General features: G+C 34.9%; 2 protein-coding genes across 2 annotated transcripts; both read left to right on the top strand.

The window, feature by feature from the left end:
* The first annotated feature begins 2,426 nt into the window (after positions 1-2,426).
* LOC124535357 (synaptic vesicle glycoprotein 2C-like) lies at positions 2,427-8,189 on the top strand. The gene is made up of 10 exons (XM_047111555.1): positions 2,427-2,562; positions 3,105-3,266; positions 3,459-3,621; positions 5,027-5,148; positions 5,319-5,563; positions 5,691-5,839; positions 6,508-6,649; positions 6,915-7,204; positions 7,343-7,470; positions 7,777-8,189. Exons 1-10 carry the CDS (start codon positions 2,466-2,468, stop codon positions 7,827-7,829), a joined length of 1,551 nt encoding a protein of 516 aa, XP_046967511.1. The 5' UTR covers positions 2,427-2,465; the 3' UTR covers positions 7,830-8,189.
* Positions 8,190-9,413: 1,224 nt separating this feature from the next.
* LOC124535199 (synaptic vesicle 2-related protein-like) lies at positions 9,414-21,815 on the top strand. The gene is made up of 11 exons (XM_047111301.1): positions 9,414-9,574; positions 11,765-11,926; positions 12,285-12,447; positions 12,886-13,007; positions 13,358-13,602; positions 13,681-13,811; positions 14,386-14,512; positions 15,781-15,876; positions 19,905-20,095; positions 20,748-20,875; positions 21,382-21,815. The coding sequence occupies exons 1-11, from the start codon at positions 9,517-9,519 to the stop codon at positions 21,426-21,428; spliced, it is 1,470 nt and encodes a 489-aa protein (XP_046967257.1). The 5' UTR covers positions 9,414-9,516; the 3' UTR covers positions 21,429-21,815.
* Positions 21,816-22,038: the final 223 nt, after the last annotated feature.

Here is a 22,038-nt window from a genome sequence, read left to right as displayed (position 1 = left end):
GGGGCAACAAAGAGTTTTAACCCCTAATTATTATTTTACAAATAAAACCTCAAAATAATATATTTGCTAGATATAATCTATTATAGTGGCCCGTATCTCCTCTAGAGTCAGAGTCAGTCCCCTAAATCCAGTCCTGGACTTAATGAATTATGGCAGTATATATGTACATACTCCTTTTTCCTAATTATAGCGGATATAAGCCGTTAAAATATTTAAATAAAACTAATTATAACGGATGAATCGCGTATATTAATTATTTTTAAACATCCCGACGTTTCGAGCACTTTGCAGTGTTCGTGGTCACGGGTAGACTAAGATGACATTTGTCTATTTGAAGAACAAAGGAAATATTATTAACAACTACCGCCAACGATTTCTCAATTGATGTCTTGAGTAACGTTCCGGTTGCACGCAGAAGGCACTAACTGTATCTTTAGGTCTTGCAGTCTGTTGGATTTGGGATTTTAAATTTTTAATAAGTGGATCCCAGGTGTTAGAAAGTCTCCAACCATCTTCTCTATTGAAGTTCGGATGTTTTTGAATTTCAATAGCCTCGCGTATCATTCTAGGAATGAATCTGTGTTCTCTAGCGAGGATCTGTGGTTGTGGTGAAGCATCGGTACCAGGGTCAAGGAACATATAGGAGATGTCAAAAATAGGCGTTCTTCAAAGTCTGCAGTCTGTGAACATGCTCTGGATAAACCTAACCATTTTATCCGATTTGATAAACCACAGATCCTCGCTAGAGAACACAGATTCATTCCTAGAATGATACGCGAGGCTATTGAAATTCAAAAACATCCGAACTTCAATAGAGAAGATGGTTGGAGACTTTCTAACACCTGGGATCCACTTATTAAAAATTTAAAATCCCAAATCCAACAGACTGCAAGACCTAAAGATACAGTTAGTGCCTTCTGCGTGCAACCGGAACGTTACTCAAGACATCAATTGAGAAATCGTTGGCGGTAGTTGTTAATAATATTTCCTTTGTTCTTCAAATAGACAAATGTCATCTTAGTCTACCCGTGACCACGAACACTGCAAAGTGCTCGAAACGTCGGGATGTTTAAAAATAATTAATATACGCGATTCATCCGTTATAATTAGTTTTATTTAAATGTGTAATAATCGCGAAAATTTAAGACAACCGTTAAAATATTTATATATTTATCAAATTGTTTAATATAACTATAAACATCTTAGTACAAATATGAAGTTAAATAATATACAATATGCAATAAAAAGATATGATATTGTGACATTTGATAATTATCTTTTGTAATATCATAAATGTCACAATGGCATACTATCTGAGTTTAATGTCCATTTAATTTCTGTTTGTTTTTGTCATGTCAAAAAAATACATAAGTATTTGATGGTTATTAAAAATTAAATCTTATTCATCGACATAGTATTGCTGAGTTCTGGTTTGAAATTGAAGCGACATAATATCTTCCAAGTAGATCACCGCATTTGAACATTTGACATTTTGACATTAAATATGGCACTAAACAATGACGACCTCCGTGGTCGAGTGGTGTGTACACCGGTTTTCATGACTACTCCGAGGTCCTAGGTTCGATTTCCGGCCGAGTCGATATAGATTATCATTAGTTTTCTATGTTGTCTTGGGTCTGGGTGTTTTTGGTACCGTCGTTACTTCTGATTTACCATAACACAATTGCTTTAGCTACTTACATTGGTATCAGAGTAATGTATGGGTTGTTGTCTGATATTTATATTATATATTTATAATTTATACATATAAGATTTTATCTATTTACGATTTTATCAGACTACACTATAAACTCTTCATTTGATGTTATTCAGATCGAACGGTATGAAATGTGCGAAATATATAAAATTTCAACCCATTTCACCCAATCGAGGACAGAATAAAGCAGGTATCCTATGTCCTTACCGGGACCTCATACTACATATTTCCAAACCAAATTTTAAATCATACGGTACAGCGGATTAAGCGTGAAGAGGTTACTGAAAGAGCTTCTTTCGTATTCATAATATTCGTAGAAATTTGAAAAAAAAAACTTTATCAGGAGTTTTAAAATTTTAATGTATATGATGTTATAAATTCCTTTTAAGTATTACACTTTTGAATCCTTAAAACCCAAGAAACGTCCAACAATAACATTTCATTTAAAATACGCCCTTAACAAACATTATTTTTGAAAGGCGAACTTTGCGTAATTTTTGTGTATTATAATAAACCAATAATATCTACAAGATTATATTTTTTGTTGTAAGATTAATACATACTTTAAATACATTTTTGAGAAAAAGTAATTTTCAGTGACATTAAATAGCATTCATTACCTATAATTTTGTTTACTGGAAATTTTATCACTATTTCATTTCCAAAAGTAGCAATTACTTTCGCAATTAAAATTAGGTCATTTTATGAAAAAAGAAACTGTTTTGCAGACATTATCACAAGAGACAAAATGCAGCTGAAAACAGAGAAGAGTGTGGCGAAACAAGATTGCGAGAAAGATAAACCACTACATGCAGCGACAGTAGAAGAAGCCCTCAATGCTACGGGTAATAATTAGAAACTTATAGATGTTCACATAATGTATCTTGCAAGAAGACCTGTGATTATATATTCATCATAAAAGTAAAGTAAAATAACAGCCTGTAAATTTCCCACTGCTGGGTTAATGCTCTTTAATTAAAGAGAGGGTTTGGAACATATTCCACCACGCTGTTCCAATGCGGGTTGGTGGAATGCACATGTGGCAGAATTTCTATGAAATTAGACACATGCAGGTTTCCTCACGATGTTTTCCTTCACCGCCGAGCACGAGATGAATTATAAATACAAATTAAGCACATATATATAGTGGTGCTTGCCTGGGTTTGAACCCGAAAACATCTTTTAAGATGCAGGCGTTCTAACCATCTCTGCTCTTATTCAACATAAAATAAATTTAAAAATAGAATTATATGTACAGATTCCAATGCCTAGTTGTTATAATACAATAAACATCCTAATATACTGTACAATATCTATCTTTGGAGTTAATTGATCATTTGTTATTCGTATCATGTATTCATAATAAATAAATATTTTAATGAAACAGGTTTTGGCAAATACAACTTTGGGTTGTTACTCGTGTGCAGCTGGACTTTGCAGGCGATGGGAATGGACTTATTTGGCACAAGCTTTGTTGTGGCTGCAGCGGTATGCGACTTAGGTTTGACAATGCAACAGAGAGCGTTATTGACTGCTACGCCACTTATTGGTAATTTTTTTCCCTATATTTTTCTGTGCAAGTTTATTTAAAATAATACAAGAAAATCATCATTCAGTTGGTTACGACATATCTTCCATAGGATTATTTTGGGTCAAAGAGATAATGTATCTTGCAAATATTTGCTAAATAAGAATAGGACAAAAAAAAAATAAGTGGCATTTAATTCAATTTGGTTTACAGGAGTTGTCCTCGGTGCGCAATTATGGGGCTACGTGTCGGACACAAAGGGAAGACGGCTGACGCTGGTTCTGTCGATGTCTGTTGGTTTCGTATTCGCAGCTCTCAGTAGTTTTGCTCCGAACTGGAAGATAATGGCGCTCTTGAAACTCGCGTCCTCTACCTTGTGAGTAACACAACTTATCTCATTGATATTTATTTAATATTATTCAATATACATCGCGTGCATTATCACACATGCATTCCTCTACAGATATCAGAGCTATCGTGTCTATAAATCATTTCGATTATTGTACTTTGAAATGAAGCGTCAATGAGGAATGAAGGAATTTTTATGCTCCATCTTGATAATTATAACCTACGGTTTAACACATTCAATAATTGAATAAATTTTGAGAGTGTAAGGATGTAGGTGATACATTAATATATATTGTTAAGTATAGACGCTTTTTATTGCAAGCCAAGAAATATTTTATAACACTATTACATTTATATGTAAATAATAAGTAGCAATGTATGCCGAATATTTTTAAAACGAACTTTGGTATTTGTAACAAATATTAATTATTAGATAAGGTGAGAGCCGAGATAGCTCAGTGATCGTGATCAGAGAACACTCGAATCTTGCCTGAATATTGTGCATTGAACCCCGAATAAGTTCCACCAAGTTTTTATTTGTAAAATGATGAAATTCTGCAATATGGAGGATGAACCCGCACTGGGAAAGCGTGTTTGGTTAAGCTCCAAACCTTTTTTGACATTTAGATTTCTATATAGATAAGCTAAAAATGTTACCGGCGTATTCATTCTATGACGTAATGGAAATCTCGTCCGATTTCAGGTCGCATGACATAACTAATATGTAGGGTAAATATTAACAACGGATCTGAAGCGAGATAACGGATCTCCACGAAATTATAAATAATTTTGGAACAAATTTTCGTCATTTTCCGCATCTCGGTTCGAATTAGACTTGTTCGATCTACTAATTAAGTAGTTTCGATATTAAGCATTTTAATTTTAAAACTAGAGTTTTCGAGTCGCAAGAGTCGCAATTAATAATAAACACTCAACAAAACTATGTTTTTGTAATAAACGTCCACAAATTAAATATAATCATAACAATGATCCTGCACTCAATGTAATCAAAAGTCAAATCATACTCATTTCAAAATACTTTAGTTATTTAATATCGAGGCATCTTACACCAAAGTCCAATTTTTCAATACGTATAATACTTATATTGAATAAAATAAAGTATAACGTAACTCATATTTACTTTCACCGTATTTCCCAGAGAAATTTTTAAACAAACTAAAAATATATCATATGCGTCACACACCACACCTCGTAAGATGTTTGATAATTTTATCTCTTAATAAAATATTTAATGTTTTCTAGTCGATTTTATTTGTGACTGAAATAGATTTATCATTATGACATTTATTTAGGCTTACTACGATTTCTTGTAAATATTGAACAGAAGATGTGACGAAAACGCACTCAAATTTTAACTTTTCCATACCTTATATGATGCGTTTTTGACATGTGCAATAATGCATTGTCCACAGCACATCTGCAAGTAATTCTGGTGCTTACACGCTGCTGGGAGAGAGCTGTTCAGAGCGTTCTAGAGGGAGATCCATGTTGCTGTGCACTTGTTCCCTCATGTGTTCCCAGGCTGTTGTTGCTTGTAAGTAATTTAACTTTTTGACTTAATCTAATGATAAACCAACACAAATGAAATTCAATTATTTATCTACATACTAAAATAATACGTTAACATAATGTTTAAATATTTTGAAATCTGTTTCTAATAAATAAAAGATTTTTACAATTGCTAATAATGGTTTATTGTTATAGTATTCGCGTACCCAATCCTGCCTCTTGAGTTCGTCTATTGGATTGACTTTTTGGGCATCAACTACCGGCCCTGGCGTCTCCTGGCTCTCGTCATGTCGATACCATGTGCCGCTACCGCTTGCTTGCTACAGCTGTTCCATGAAAGTCCTAAATTCTTAGTATCCAGGGGACAGCAAGAGAAGGCCTTAGAAGTATTGAAGAAGATATACGCTTGCAATACTGGAAAAAAAGTCGACGATTTCCCTGTAAGTGTTTCCGTTAAAATCTGTGTAAACACTAGAACGTTTTAATAAAATATTATTATTAGATTATGGAGTATAATAATGTACACATTTTGTAAATCAATCAGTAAACGGTTTTGTTTTATTTCAGATCAAGAAACTGCTAGATCAATCAGAGGAGTCCACAAACCAAGATTCGTTCCTGAAAGTAATGTGGGAGCAGACCGCTGCTTTGTTCAGACCTCCTCTACTGAAAGTCACGCTCAAACTTTTCTACCTCGTCACTATTATTTACATGACGTAAGTTTTATTGCAAAATCTCAACAACAACAGCCTGTAAATTCCCACTGCTGGGCTAAAAGCCTCCTCTACCTTTTAGGAGAAGGTTTTTGGAACATATTCCACCACGCTGTTAGAATGCTTGTTGGTGGAATACACATGTGACAGAATTTCTATGAAATTTGTCACATGCAGGTTTCCTCACGATGTTTTCCTTAACCGCTGAATTATAAAGACAAATTAAGCACATGAATCAGCAGTGCTTGCCTGGGTTGGAACCCGCAATCATCGGTTAAGATGCACGCGTTCTGACCACTGGGCCACTAGACTCCCCAAAACATCTCAACTTATCAAAAACTTTGAGCACTTTTGGCAGTTTTGGGTTCCATAGGGGCTTTATTATACAATTCTTGTTTGATATGTATGTATATAAATGACGTGATACAATGATTATTATAAAATTGTTTTTAAATTTAACAAAACTAATAACACATGTTATCAGACTAATAAATCGATTTCTATTTTTATTATAATATTATCTATTTGGTTGTTTTTAATCGAATTAAAATGACATATATATCTCTTTATCAACTGTAATCAATCAAATGTATGCTCAAATATTTTTACACTAGTAAAGACAGGAAAATTTCGTATAGAGTAGATTTTAAATGATTATTTTCATATTTCAGTGGCAGTGGCTTCATCCTCTGGTTGCCTTACATCATGAACAACTTGTTTTCGGTTCTTGAAGCCGGTGGCGGACAGGGCATGAACTTATGCACCGTGATCCGATACTCCACAGAAGCTGTTTCTTTTACTGGAAATAATACCGTAAGTCAATATGTCATGATCTATATTACTAATATTATAAAATCGAAGGTCATTCTGTCTTTGACTCTTTCGGGGCCAAACTATAAAATCGAATTTGTTTTGAATGGTAATTAATTTCTAAGGAAAGAACGCAACTACGATCTTATACAAGGGCAAAGTCCCAGATGATTGATTTATTATAAAATACACTGTGTCAAATAAACGATACAAAAATGCTTCTAAAACTCATTCTTCTTCTCCTAACAGTTCATTAATTTTATTTCAGGTCGTGCAAGAAGTCTGTAACGACACAATCCAGGAGACTACTCTCCTCTCCGCCATGTCATATGGTGCCTTAGCCAGTTCTATAAACCTCGTGCTATCCCTCACGTGTGGCTCAAGAAAGAGATTGGCCATGATAATAATATTGACTGTATCTGCGGCCGCTGCTATACTCCTGAACCTGATCGCTGTTCCAATTGCTGGAGGAATATTCTTCTTCTTCTTCTTACTGTGTGCACTTTCAATGGGAATTCTCAGTGTTTACTTCGTAGAGCTGTATCCCACTTCTCTAAGGTAAACGAACTTTCATAGAATATATTAAAATAAATTGTTATGATAAAATTTATCTATACCGTTATAAAAAAATGATGTAATTATATTGTACATGTATTTGGGTGAGTGAGATAGAAAATATGTTCTTATTTTTAACAGGGGTATGGCATCTTGTCTGTCTGTAATGTTGGGGAGGTCGAGCGCGTTTTTGGGCGTCAACGCCATCGGAGCGCTCATATCAGCGAACTGCGAAGCCACGTTTTACGTCTGGTCGGTGCTGTTACTAAGTAAGTAATATTGTTTATGCGCAATTCAAATTGTAGAGCTTTTATTCTCTATACATCTTACTTCTAAAATTACTTATGTACTTTTTAATAGTTAGTAAAAAAAAAATACGAAATAAAATTTCAATTCAAGATTAGTTCCACGCTTACTTTTGCTCAAATATTAATGGCATCAACACTTTTTATTCATTTTTTTTTTAATTTGTTGACGAAGGTATTAATGTTTTCTATTTAAAGGTTTTATAAGAAATTATAAAAATTATTATATTTCATTAATACAGCTTCTCATAAATAATTATCAACTTTCAGCTGCAGTGGCATTCTCATGGTTCCTACCAGAGGATAAGAAACCGAGGAAATAAATGAACTATTACATTACAATAAAATGACAATCTTGAAGTCCACAATATGCAAATTCATTCGATGTAAGAATGATGAGATCAACTATAGACTGCTAATTTATTTGAAGAAATTAAGGATGGCTAAATAATGATATGTATGATGAATGTTTTTGAATGAATGAAGAGAGAAAGGCTGACGAGAGATTCTTTAAAAAAAGTTTGAATTTCGAATTTTCTGTAAAAGGATTGTTAAACACAAGGCTGCGTTTTTAAACGAAACATTGGACTGCAATAGACTGTTACAGCTAATATTTTTAATAGGATAATTTATTTGTATGTAGAGAATAATATTTTCATATATCTTTAATGATCTTCTAATACGTATTAATTATATTTTATTTTAATTATTATAATATAGTATGATTTTAAAAGTAATTTAGAAAAATCAACAAATATTATTAGATCAATAAACTTTGTTTTGTATAAAATTGTACCTGAAGACATTATATATGAATATATATATGTATTGAATATATTTAAATATGGAATTTATAAAAAAATAAGTTGAATATAAGAATATTGTCAAATATCGAATTTGTTTTATGTAATAAAAAAACGTATAAGAACTGAAATTAGGATTACAAATGTAAATAATTTTGTATTATTAAATAAATAAAAATAATACCAATAATTTTATTTCATTAGTATAATTATAAACCTAATGTAATAAAAATACACAAGATAATAGCTACCTATATCCTTTGAACTATATATCATAACATTAATAAATAAGAAATAATCTAACGCTTATATCAGATAATATTTATGAAAATGTGTTTTTTAACCGATAAAATATATTTTTAGGAATTTTAATGTAAGTACTTCGATAAAATATACTATTTTATTACACAAACTGTCATTCGTTAATAAAATTCGTTATTTGTTATTAAATCAAAATAACTAACTAAATTTAGGTATAATAATAACATTATTATATTAAATAAATATCTAAAATATTATGCTTATTTAAGTGAATTATCTTCTATGATCCCTCTTGTTCAAGTTTATTTATTACTAGCGGCTACGCACGGGTGCAATACTGATACTAAATATACTACAGAATTTGTTTAATTACGACATCACATTTGAAACTTCTAAAATTATCAGCGTGTCTTTACTAAATAGTTCACGTATTATATGTAAAAACTTCTTCTCGAATCACTCTATGTGTTAAAGAAAAACCGCATCAAAATCCGTTGCGTATGCTTGAAGATTTAAGCCATAGAAAGCGACTTTGTTTTAAGCTACGTAGTACTTTTTTTCCATATGGTGACAAACATAATTTAAATTATTATTTTATTTTAAATGATTCAATCCAATTCACATTGTAAAAACCATACAATAAAGATTTTTAATTACTATACAATTGATATTTATAACATATTTTACTCGTATTAATACACAGCTATTCACGTTAAAATGAAATTTCCTAATCAAGTAGCAATTATTTATACAAAAAAAAATTCATTTGCGGAATTACATGAAGCGAACGAGCATTTATCGATATCATCCTAAACCGATTAACGAATCCACATTTAAGATATAGTATTGATTATATTCGCTAGAGACGTCTCAGCCACAGAACCAGAAGGTCGAGACGAACGAAAATTTTAATTTATTTAATACTATTTGATTCTGTGGTATAAATATGGGTGGTGTAGAGGATGAAGATAAAGTGCCCTTTGAGGAAGCGTTAAACAAAACAGGTAAGTTATCGATATTAAATAATCATCAATCATTACTTTTAAATTAAGGAATTTTAATCAACTCTAATCATAAGGGATATTAAATTCCGTTCCGATTTTGTTTATGATCACTTTTACCAATCGTTAAAAATAAAAGAAAATCAGTTGACAAATAGAAGAGGAAAAGGTAGCGTAGGTACGAGGTCAACTAGGTATTTGGTCTTTGCATATTTGTATGTAGGCACTAAGCATAATTAATTAAAAACAATATTTTAATGAAAAGGATTTTTTTTTATTTTTAATCTATATGATGTAGTCCAATATTTATTATGTATGGTCAAGATTTGTACAGTAACTAGTTTTACTTGATATTTGTATACATTTAAGCATTTAATGTTATTAATTCTTATGTTCATAAATAATATTTATTATTTTGTGTATAATCATCCAATATTTATGTTATAAAGATATGTATTTTTAAAATAATTATTTTTATTACTACATTCTGTGCACTTCTGATATCCGTTCATGAGCTATTCCTAACATTTCATATAATTTAACTCTTAAGTTATCGCCATCAATAAAAATCGTTTTGAGTCTCGAAGTGGCGTTAATATAATTTTTAACTCTTACACAAAACTAAGAGCATAATTCCACCAAATGAAAAAATATAACTATTTCCCAAAACCCTCAACAAAAGTGCAAGATGCAGTAGTGGATTTACAAATCTGCCGCTAGTAGGCTACTCAATTTTTACCGCCCCTTCTTTTTTTTGCAACATTTATGATTTGTGTTATTACTATGATTATAAACTTGGTGATATTTCTGTAAGTTACTAGATTATTTTTCCAACACGCTATGTAGTGACGAGTATACGGATTACGGACGTAACACATAATTATAAGTTTTTTTTTCTATAAAACAAATTTAGGCTGAATTTGCCGCCCCTCTAAATCTGCCGCTCTAGGCTCCAGCCTACTTAGCCTCTTGGTAAATCCGCCACTAGCAAGATGTTTATTCACTAATGTGGATTTTTCACGCAAACAGCCTTAAACTCAGGTTACTTTTAAAGTAAACAGAATTGCATTAGATCGGAACCTAGTGGAGCATACCAAATAGAAAATACTTCAAGGCAAACTACTACGGGAAGTGCATATACCTGCACGAATCGGTTAATTGATTCAATGAACCTAAAATTAAATGAATGTATAGCATATCGTTGTAATTTATTGTCGTTAAGAGTGATACTGGCTGTAATAAATTAATTATTCAGGGCAAACTTTTCATTTTTGTACTACTTATAAAAAATGTTTTGTTTTCATTTATAATAAACTAGTTTTCGCCCGCGGATTCACTCGCGTTTTAGTGGGTTGGTTGTCACGTGCTAGGCAAAACTCATAGCTTCTAAATTAAAATAATTAACTTTTTTAAAAAATTGCGTATAAAAATGTTCATCCCCAATTTTCCACCCTTGGGGGTCGTTTTTTTATCATTAAATTTAAATGGGACCACCCTTGAGGTATTACCTACATGCCGAAAAAAGATGTGTCCAAATCGGTTCATAATTGGCGGAGCTATCGATAAACATAGAAAAAAAAACATACGGGTCGAATTGAGAACCTCCTCCTTTTTTTGAAGTCGATTGAAAAGTTTTTGACTTCGATATTTATGTAGTGACTACATGTCGCCCGCGGCTTCGCTCGCAATTTAGGGGCTATCATGTGTTAGACAAAAAAAAAGAGCCCTTGTCCTTGCTTAAAGTTCAAGTTTATTCACACCAAATTACACCAAAATTTGCTTCATTATTTTGATCGTGAAAGAGCGACATACAGCCAGACAGAGTTTCTTTCACATTTAAAATATTAATGTAGATTTTATAGCAAATTAATTTTATATTCGTAATTAATTACAAAACTACAGTTACAAACTTAATTAACATACAAGTCCAGGATTATTTCATAATTTTCTCCTAAGCTTAAACGTCAGACTAGTGCTTAGGAACACGACGTCTTGAACAGCAGGAACGCTATTCTGGTATTTCAAAAAGTTATATGCGACTTTGACTATAATAATAATAGCATATGAAGCATATAGAATGGTCAAAGTTAAGTCCTTTTCAAGATTTTACGAAACTGCAATATTTACATCGCTAGGCGACCCTATGGTTGAAACATATCGAAAACATTTTCTTCAAATTTCATAAAATTTCAGGATTCGGCCTATACAGCTACTCATTAATAAGCTTATCAGGTCTTGTGGTGATCGCACTGGTTTGTACAGCGTACGGAAACACCATAATAGTCCCTACAAGTGCTTGTGAACTAGAGACCACTACCGCGCAGAGGGGAATTCTAGCCGCAGCTCCAGTCGTAGGTAAAACATCTAAAAATTTAAACGATAATCTATGCCATAAATTAAATTATTAACCCAATTTCCGAGCTATTTATCCTTAACCTATTCGTAAATGTTATCAATCAAATCTATATTTGTGATAAGCTTAAATATGAAACTGTATTTATACAATAAAGCATAATGATATCAGTTTTGAATATTATGCAAATTTAAAAACGTAACAGACCTCCCTTTGCTGAGTCTTTTGAGGAGAAGATTTGTAGGTTATTTCAATACGGTAATTCTATACGAGTTGCTTCAGCAGATTTTAGCAGCAAGTTCAAAAGTGCAAAAATAACTACTCGAAGTGTCAAAATTTCTAATTTAAGTATTTTTTAAGGTCTGATCATTGGTGGCTTATTATGGGGCTACCTTGCCGATGTCTTTGGTCGAAGATTGACGCTCATAATATCTTTAATATCCTCTGCGACTGTCAATTCACTGGCCAGCATATCCGTGAACTGGGTTATGCTCATGATACTTCAATTCATCGCTACACTCTTGTGAGTTCAGATCTAAACATACAACAACAACAGCCTGTAAATTCCCACTGCTGGGCTAAAGGCCTCCTCTCTCCCTTTGAGGAGAAGGCTTGGAACATATTCCACCACGCTGTTCCAATGCGGGTTGGTGGAATACACATGTGGCAGAATTTCTATTAAATTTGTCACATGCGGGTTTCCTCACGATGTTTTCCTTCACCGCTGAGCACGAGATGAATTATAAAGACAAATTAAGCACATTAAACAGCGGTGCTTGCCTCGGTTTGAACCCGCAATCATAGGTAAGGGTGCACGCGTTCAATCCAGTGGGACATCTGGACTCTTTCTGATCTAAACATAAAAATATAAGTAAAGTTTCTCATTACAATTATTATTTTTAGGTTACTAAAATTGAATTGTTATTAATTGGACATATTCTTGTAATGATTCTCTTTCCAGATCCTCAGGTCAGTATTCAATGGCGATGACAATGCTTAGTGAAAGTGTTCCCATCATAAAGCGCAACATAGTGGTTCTACTCGTGGGTAGTATATTCCTGTTAGCACAAGGAGTAATGGCAGGTACGTTCATAGACAAATTTGCTATTAAATATTCAAATATACTAAGACTTAACGTTACATAGTATAAAACAAAGTCGCTCACCGCTGTCTGACCCTATGTATGTTTGGATCTTTAAAACTAGGCAACGGATTTTGATGCGGTTTTTTTAATAGATAGAGTGATTCGAGAGAGAAAAAAATTGTATATACTACGTGGACAGAATAGTAAAGAAAGTCTCTAATGTGATGTCGTAGTTAAGAAAAATCTGTAGTATATTTAGTATAAGTATTGCACCCGTGCGTAGCCGAGGCGGGGCTAGTTTACTATAATCGTAGTAGACAAATCAATAATAATCTGTATTTATTTTCAGTATTGGCAATACCAATAATTCCACTAACCTTCTCTTATGAGTTGCCTACCCTGGGTATTTACTGGAACTCCTGGCGAACTCTACTTTTGATGTACTCAACACCAAGTATAGTATCTGCAATATGGCTATTTTTCATGTATGAAAGTCCGAAGTTTCTCTTCGCCAAAGGTCGAGAGTTGGAAGCTTTAAGCATTTTAAAGAAAATTCATAGGATTAATAATTTGGGCTCCAAGTCGGAATATAATGTGAGCTTAAATTATAATACTAAATGTATGTATGGTCTTTTGGTCAAATATTTAAATTATCTATGTACTAATTTACAGGTAAAAAGTTTTGTGTTGGAAATTACAACTAATTCCGGTTCAAAAACAGCGAAGGAAAGAATTTTACCATTATTTAAATCGCCGTTATTGAAGAATACAGTAATAATGACCACCCTTTTTATATTCCAACAGTTGAGTATTTTCCTTTAGCACAATATATCAAAAGCAAATAACTTTATATTTCATCGCCGTACGGTTATAATATTATTAAAAGTCTGCAGACTTTCACACAGATTACAATAATATTTGATGATTTGACTTTTATTCTGTTGAGAATAAAAATCAAATAACAACAACCTATAAATTTCCCACTGCGCTAAGGCCTCCTCTCCCTTTGAGGAGAAGGTTTGGAACATATTCCACCACGCTGTTCTGCGGGTTGGTGGAATACACATGTGTCAGAATTTCTATGAAACTAGACACGTGAATGTTTCCTCACGATGTTTTCCTTCACCTAACCTAACCTAACCTAACCACTGGGTCATCTCAGTTTTATTCTGCCCTATTTATATATAAAGAACTGATAAATGAAAGTCTGAACATGAGTGAGTCCATCGCTAACGATTCTGGCTAAAATCCTGTTCCATAGCCATACAGAACCGAACTGGTGGATCTTATATCGAAGTATCAAACAATATTTTTCAAATTAAGAAGGACAATTTGCTTCACGTAAAATACAATATTTTATTTATTTTATTTTTGCAGAGTTGGTGCGTTCCAAGTGTGGCTGCCAACAATTACGAATCAATTGGTAGAAATATTGAATACAGGAGAAGGTTCGAATCTTACTCTTTGCAGTATACTTCGGAGCAGTATCAGTGCTCCTCCTGATGTAAGTGATAATAAACCTAAATATATCATATAAAACATAACGAATTATACCTGAAGGGTCGATAGCACAAAGTTGTAATACAGGTGGAACTTTAAAATATCAACATTTTATCAAATTTATGTTATATAAATATTTTTACTGTATCGAAGGCCTTCCTATTCTAGATCATCGATACAGTCGATGAGTTAGGATATTAAATTTTGTGCGATACGATAAACGACAAATTTTTATAAATAAAAAAAACCGCCTTCAAAAATGAACTAAAAAGAAAAAAATAATCAGTTACATCCATATCCAATTTACGATTTTTTAATCACCTCTCAAAGTCGGTGTTAACTGCTCATCGCCAAATAGACAATACGTTTTTTCTCGATGCAATGTTAATCATTGAGGAGTTCTCCTGGTAGTCCACCATCAGCTAGACTTCATCATAGGTATGTTTACTAACATCAATTGCTTGACGACTATCTTAAAGAAATAGAACTAAACCCGTAAAATAGTTACTTACTAATAGGTTCTGATTACCAGTTGTGGTCTTCATCATCAGTTCCACTTCATCAAATGCTCACTTCTCGTGAGCATATGACCAAGGCACTTTGAATAAAACCGAAATCACTATAGGTGTGCCCATAAAATTTGAGGAGTTCCCTCGATTTCTCCAGGATCCCATCATCAGATGCTGATCTCCTGACAATGGGACCACCTGTAAAACATGCCCATTCAAACAAAAAAAGAATTGTCAAAATCGGCCCAGCCATCTTCGAGTAATTCGGTAACATACATAAAAAATAAAAAAGGCCCCGACGAATTGAGAACCTCCTCCTTTTTTGAAGTCGGTTATAAAAGGCTGTTTCATAAAAACAAGTGAAAACTTACCCAGTGGCCCAGTGGTTAGAACGCGTGCATCTGAATCGGGTTCAACCTCAGGCAAGCACCACTATTATATATGTGCTTAATTTGTGTTTATAATTCATCTCGTGCTAAGCGGTGAAGGAAAACATGGTGAGGAAACCTGCATGTGTCTAATTTCACCGAAATTCTGCCACATGTGCATTCCACCAACCCGCATTGGAACATCGTGATGGAATATGTTCCAACCCTCTCCTCAATGGGAGAGGAAGTCTTAGCCCAGCAGTCAGCAATTTACAGGCTGTTACTATTTTTTTACTTACTTTACTTTACAAATAAACATAAAACATTAGTATTGTTCAGTTAATTGTGATTACATCTAAGATGAAACTGCATCATAAATGTTTAAATCATTGCAGCCCCATGCAGTTCCTTGTTCTTTGAACATAACGTCTCTCCTGATCGTGCTGGCAGTGGGCGCCGTGCAGTCCGTTACAAACACCATCATAAGCTTAGTAAGTATTATATAATAATATTTTAAATTAACATGGTTATTTTTATTATTACATTTATTAACTACGGGATATTTACCATGTTTTTTATTTTGTCCGCACGATAACATTCTTCTTTCGTTCTCGTGAACAAGACATTCGTAGATAATATCGAAATATCGAGCTCCAACGGATAAAAATATATATGGTAAATACCCCGTAGTTAATAACTGTAATATTATATAATAAGATTATTGTTCATTATCTAAGATAAAATATATTTTTAGAAGTGAGAAGTACTAGTGATAAAACTTAAGTCCATCATTATTATATTATTAACGTATATATAGCGTACTCTCAATGTGATAGCCGAGAAGGTGGATTTGTTTTGATGCAGGATGCAGCCTGAGTGAGTTAACAGGGATGACCACCTGGAATATATCCTGTAATTATATGTATACAGTTTTTTATTGTAAATAAATAAATAATTGTGGATATTTCTTTGTAATATTCAACATAAGTAAATAGCCACAAGCTATCAAAAAACGCTGAGTTCCTTTCACCGGTTTTTCATAGGTCAGAGTATTCTATTTCAAAATTTTGAAACTGACAATCAATACATAAGTGCATTGCTTGTACTATATTTAATAAAGGAATTTGATTTGATGTACCAGTAAACATTAGTATTGTATGATATATTCTTATTTCTTTTAAGTCAAATTCCATACCTGACAAGGAACACAATGTCCAAATTCCATGTTTAGCAGTGCGTTGACAGTAGATAGGATGTAATAGGATGTAATAGTAGTTGGGATGTAAGGGGGCGCAAACTACACCTTAGTGCCCCAAGCCAACCTCACCTGCCCGTGGTGCATCCTGCCGACCAGCAAACGAGGCTCTGGCGACCGACTGATGGCGGTATAACCATCAACATAATAGGCGTAGCTAAATACCACAGGCCGGTGACGGGCAGCAGCGTCACCGGTGCGAGAAGCTACGCCCTGCGATCGCCAACCCGCCTGCCCAGCGTGGCGATTATGGGCACAACCTCCACATGCAGCACACACGCAAGCCACGGCCCCCAGTTCTCGGCAGCCCCGCTATTCCTCGTCATGGTGGTGACGATGGTAACGGCGGGACGGGAGGTGCCAAGAATCACCGGGCTACGGGAGGCCACCACAACCGACTGACCCTTGCGACGTACAACGGACGCACGCTACGGCTTGACTCGCATCTAGCGCAACTTGAGGTAGAACTTGGGAAAATTAGGTGGCACATATTAGGGCTATGTGAAGTCCGTAGAGAGGGAGAGGACACCGTAACCCTCGAATCAGGCCACCTAATGTACTTCCGAGAGGGTGACCAACAATCCCAAGGTGGCGTTGGGTTTCTGGTAAATAAGTCCCTAGTTGACAACGTGGTGGAAATCTCGAACAGTGTGTCGAACAGGGTAGCGTACCTCATTATAAAGCTCACCGAGAGGTACAGCCTCGAGTTGGTGCAAGCGTACGCACCGACCTCGACACACTCGGACGATGAAGTGGAAGAATTATTCGATGACATATCGAGGGCCCTCCACTTCACCACGAAAACCCACTACAACGTTGTCATGGGGGACTTCAACGCTAAAGTGGGAGTACAGAACTGCAGCGAATCGGTAGTAGGACCCCATGGATTTGGAAGCAGGAATCATAGGGGGCAAATGCTTGTCAACTTCCTCGAACGGGAGGGGCTCTTCTTGATGAACTCCTTCTTCAAGAAGCAGCCGCAAAGGAAGTGGACGTGGCAAAGCCCCGACAATAAGACGAAAAACGAGATCGACTTCATAAGGACGGACAAGAGGCATATATTCAGAGACGTCTCAGTGATTAACAGGTTCAATACCGGTTGTGATCACCGACTCCTCCGAGACTCTCTGAATATCAATTTTAAGGCCGAGCGCGCCCGTCTGATGAAGTCCACGCTCCGACCAAAGCTGCTCCAAACCATTGCGGGATCTGAAACATTCCAGTCAATCCTGGAGAACCGATTCGCTGCCGTGGAAACCACAACTGACGTAAACCAGAACCTCGAAAATGTAGTTCGAATTCTTAGGGAAGAAGGCACGAGATATTGTGGCATGCAGCGTAAGGGCAGGAAGTCGAACCTTTCGAAAGAGACTTTGGGGCTCATGAAGAAACGACGTGAAAACCCACCTGTCACTTCGTCAGAGAAACGGCAATTAAACCAAGAGATCAGCAGGCGCGTACGACACGACCTCCGGTGCTCCAATACTCTTGCAATAGAAAGCTATTGATCGGGGTCTAAGGTGTTCGTACAATCTCTTGGAAGGAGCCACCTGACGAAGTTGACCACAGCAAGTGGAGAAGTCGTTTCTTCTAAGCCGGCAGTACTTTCGGAAGTAGAGGACTTCTACGGCCGGTTATACGCATCGCATGCATCTCGACCTGATCCGAAAATGAGGATCCTAGAGCTACATTAACACGCCATTTCTCCGAAGACCTGCCTGAAGTCAGTATTGGCGAAATCGAGACTGCTCTTGGACAGCTTAAAAATGGAAAAGCCCCTGGAGAGGACGGCGTTACCACAGAGCTATTAAAAGCGGGAGGTAAACCGGTACTTAGGGAACTTCAGACGCTTTTTAACTCTGTCCTCTTCGAAGGGAGAACTCCGGAGGCGTGGAGTAGGAGTGTGGTCGTCCTGTTCTTCAAAAAGGGAGACAAAACCCTGCTGAAGAACTATCGTCCCATATCCCTACTGAGCCACGTCTATAAACTGTTTTCAAGAGTGATCACGAACCGTCTTGCGCGAAGATTCGACGAATTCCAACCCCCGGAGCAGGCCGGGTTTCGGACTGGATACGGCACCATAGATCACATCCATACAGTGCGGCAGATTATACAGAAGTCCCATGAGTATAATCGGCCCCTGTGTCTTGCATTCGTGGACTATGAGAAGGCCTTTGACTCGGTTGAAATCTGGGCTGTTCTGGAGTCCCTGCAGCGTTGCCAAGTTGATTGGCGATACATCCAAGTGATGAGATGTCTCTACGAAGCTGCCACCATGTCCGTCCGAGTACAGAATCAGCAAACAAATCCCATACCATTGCATCGAGGAGTGAGACAAGGGGACGTTATTTCCCCCAAATTGTTCACTAATGCAATGGAGGATATGTTCAAAACGCTGAACTGGAAAGGACGTGGCATTAACATCAATGGCGAATACATCTCTCACTTGAGATTCGCAGACGACATCGTCATCGTGGCAGAAACGCTGCAGGACCTACAACAAATGCTGAACGAGCTGGCTGATTCTTCTATGCGTATCGGCCTACGGATGAACTTGGATAAAACCAAGGTCATGTTCAATGAACATGTTCTACCGGAACCGACTATGATACACGGTACCGTTCTCGAAGTTGTTCAAAAATATGTCTACCTCGGGCAGACTCTGCGATTAGGTAGAAACAACCTTGAGGACGAGGTGAATAGAAGAATTCAGCTGGGTTGGGCAGCGTTTGGGAAGTTACGTCGAATCCTAACATCGTCGATCCCACAGTGCCTTAAGACGAAAGTCTTCAATCTTTTCCTTCGCGCTTTGTAACGAATCATAGTTACGCATTTATTAAAGCTTATTTAAAATTAATTTGAAACATTGTACAAAAAAACTAGTAGTCGCCCGCGGCTTCGCTCGCGTTTTAGAGTGTTGGTTGTCATGATTTAGGCAAAAGGCCTATGTCCTTTATTGGAGTATTTTGTTTATATATTTTGGAGGAAAAATAAGGGATTATAGTAGAAAATATTTAACTGCAGTTCAATCAGTCTAAAAAAAAAATAATTCATACAAACTTTCATCCCCTATTTTATCCCTTTAGTGATGGAGTTTATCCAAAATCCTTTATTAGCGGATCCTGCGTCATAACATCTAACTGCATGTCAAATTTCAGCCAGATCTATCCAGTGGTTCTGGCCGTACGTTGATAGATCACTATGTCAGTTAGTCACCTTTGAGTTATATATATTTAGATTGTATAAACATACACTCCCTTTCAGGTTATAAACCGCACCGGTCGACGTAACATGATGATGTTCATAGCAGCATTTTGTGGCTCATGCGGCATTATTGTAAATCTTGTACCGAACGCGATCGGCAGTGCTGTCTTTTTCTTCTTTTTCCTGATCGGTATCGTCAATATTGGATTGTACACAGCCATGGCTGTAGCGCTTTTCCCCACGTACCTAAGGTTAGTACAATTGAAAAAAAATTTATATAAATCTTGTTGTGAATTTTTTGTATAACACAAGCAGGCGGACAGGTAAGTGGGACAATAAGTGGTCACCACCATACATATAACCTTTTCCAACCACCAACAAGGACAAAAGGCAAATAAATAACATTTGATATCGAGTTGATGTCATTGGTTGTGAGTTTAAATGGTATATGATTTTAATTATGGGTTTTCGAAAATAATAATAATCGTTTTGAACATCGTCTAACATTCTTCTATAATAAAATTCCGCATTCATTTTTAACTTTGCCGTTTAGTAAATTCAAATCGTTTGTAAAAAATACATTGGTAGAAAAAGCATATTATTCAATACAAGATTTTATAGATGATAAAAAAAGCGTGTAGCTAATATCTGTTGACGCAGAATATATTAATTAAATTATTGTATTTAACTAACATGAATTTGTATTTTTAAATGTTAAAAAAAAGTAACTACTGAGTTTCTTGCCAGTTCTTTTCTTCACTTAATTGTAAAATGACGATTCAAAAGCGCTTGTAAAAGCCTACTTAAATAAAGTTTATTTTGATTTGATTGATTATGAGATATTCTTAATATGTGACACATTTCTTATAATGTTAATTAATAATAAAAATTATTTTATTTCAGGGCACTGGCGGTGTCTTTTACGATGACAGGAAGTCGAATAAGCTCTTTTGCATCTGTGCAAATCCTTAACCAATTACTAGAGAGTAATTGCGAAGTCGGCTTCTACGTATTTTCAGCCATTTTTGCATGTAAGTTTAAAATTAAATTGATCTTATCAAAAACAAAATCTTTGCTTAAATTTAAACAACTATTTTTTGTCCTATATTCAGATCAGTACATTTTAGCTTTTTCTATTTATTGTGATTTTTGATAAACATATTGCGGTGGAAATATAAATCTATTAGGTAAAAAGTTTTAAAGTTATTACTAATATATTTAAATCATTGTCTGCCGTTGCTTGGTCTAGTAGCTTATTCGCCAATAGGAAGTCATTTTGACAGCTCTAGAAGTCAAAAGAGCTGCTGCGCCTGCGCCTGAACTGTTTCCTTTGCGATCAGAATTGCCGTCTTATCGTTTAAAAAATGACAGGGCATACACTTATGAACTTTAATATGTCCCACGCAAATGGCTATAAACTACGGCGAAATCCATCTACAACCCATTATATAATTTCTATTTATTTTTGAAAAGCAACTTCATATATAATAACTTAGTTTTAATATTTTTTTTTATAATTATTATTTTTTTGCTTTAGCTTCTGCGGTCATCGCCGTCTTTCTTGCCAATGATCGGAGATCTTAAATACTACAGCGAAACACAAATTTTAGAAATAAATATAAACAACCTATAGGTAAGATTTATTAATTAACTACACACTTCGCTCTTGAATTGCGATTGAATACAACTACATTTTTAATTATTATAAAAAATTGTTACTCTTGTAATGAGTTCTTATAAACAATGATTATCCTACTTTAAAAAAATAATCACTTGAACAAATGATTTAAAATTGTTTATTCTTCATATTTTGTACAATTTCGAAGAGCAGTTTGCCATAATATTGTTAAATATTCTCAAACAAATGAATATATAGACGCGAGATCTCAATTTAGTATAAGTGCACCAGTGTATGATAATAAAAATTGTAAATATGTTAATAGTAATAAATTATAAGAGGAAAATAAAAAATCGTTTTATTCAAAAATCAATGTCAGTTGACTTACTTAAATAGTGGCAGATATTCAAATACAGATCAACTTTAACTCAATTAATTTATAAAAACACATCATAAGTGCTGCTCTCGCCTAGACACAATTGTGGTAAATATGCTAGATCCAGTAAATAATAAAAAAAAATATTATCTTGGGAAAAATCCTCGGTGACCTCTACTCTGCTCTCTAGAATTAGATTA

This window comes from Vanessa cardui, chromosome 14, assembly GCF_905220365.1.
Source record: "Vanessa cardui chromosome 14, ilVanCard2.1, whole genome shotgun sequence".
NCBI classification, from domain to species: Eukaryota; Metazoa; Arthropoda; class Insecta; order Lepidoptera; family Nymphalidae; genus Vanessa; species Vanessa cardui.
The sequence above is the reverse complement of the archived record's forward strand: the minus strand, read 5'-3'. Positions and strand labels throughout refer to the sequence as shown.

Coding starts and splice junctions, on each gene's coding strand:
- LOC124535357 (XM_047111555.1), top strand. CDS start 2,466: ATGCAGCTGAAAACAGAGAAGAGTGTGGCGAAACAAGATTGCGAGAAA. Junction 6,650..6,914: donor CTTTTACTGGAAATAATACC/GTAAGTCAATAT, acceptor ATTTTATTTCAG/GTCGTGCAAGAAGTCTGTAA. Junction 7,205..7,342: donor CTGTATCCCACTTCTCTAAG/GTAAACGAACTT, acceptor TATTTTTAACAG/GGGTATGGCATCTTGTCTGT.
- LOC124535199 (XM_047111301.1), top strand. CDS start 9,517: ATGGGTGGTGTAGAGGATGAAGATAAAGTGCCCTTTGAGGAAGCGTTA. Junction 13,008..13,357: donor AGCACAAGGAGTAATGGCAG/GTACGTTCATAG, acceptor ATTTATTTTCAG/TATTGGCAATACCAATAATT. Junction 20,876..21,381: donor ATTTTCAGCCATTTTTGCAT/GTAAGTTTAAAA, acceptor TTTTTGCTTTAG/CTTCTGCGGTCATCGCCGTC.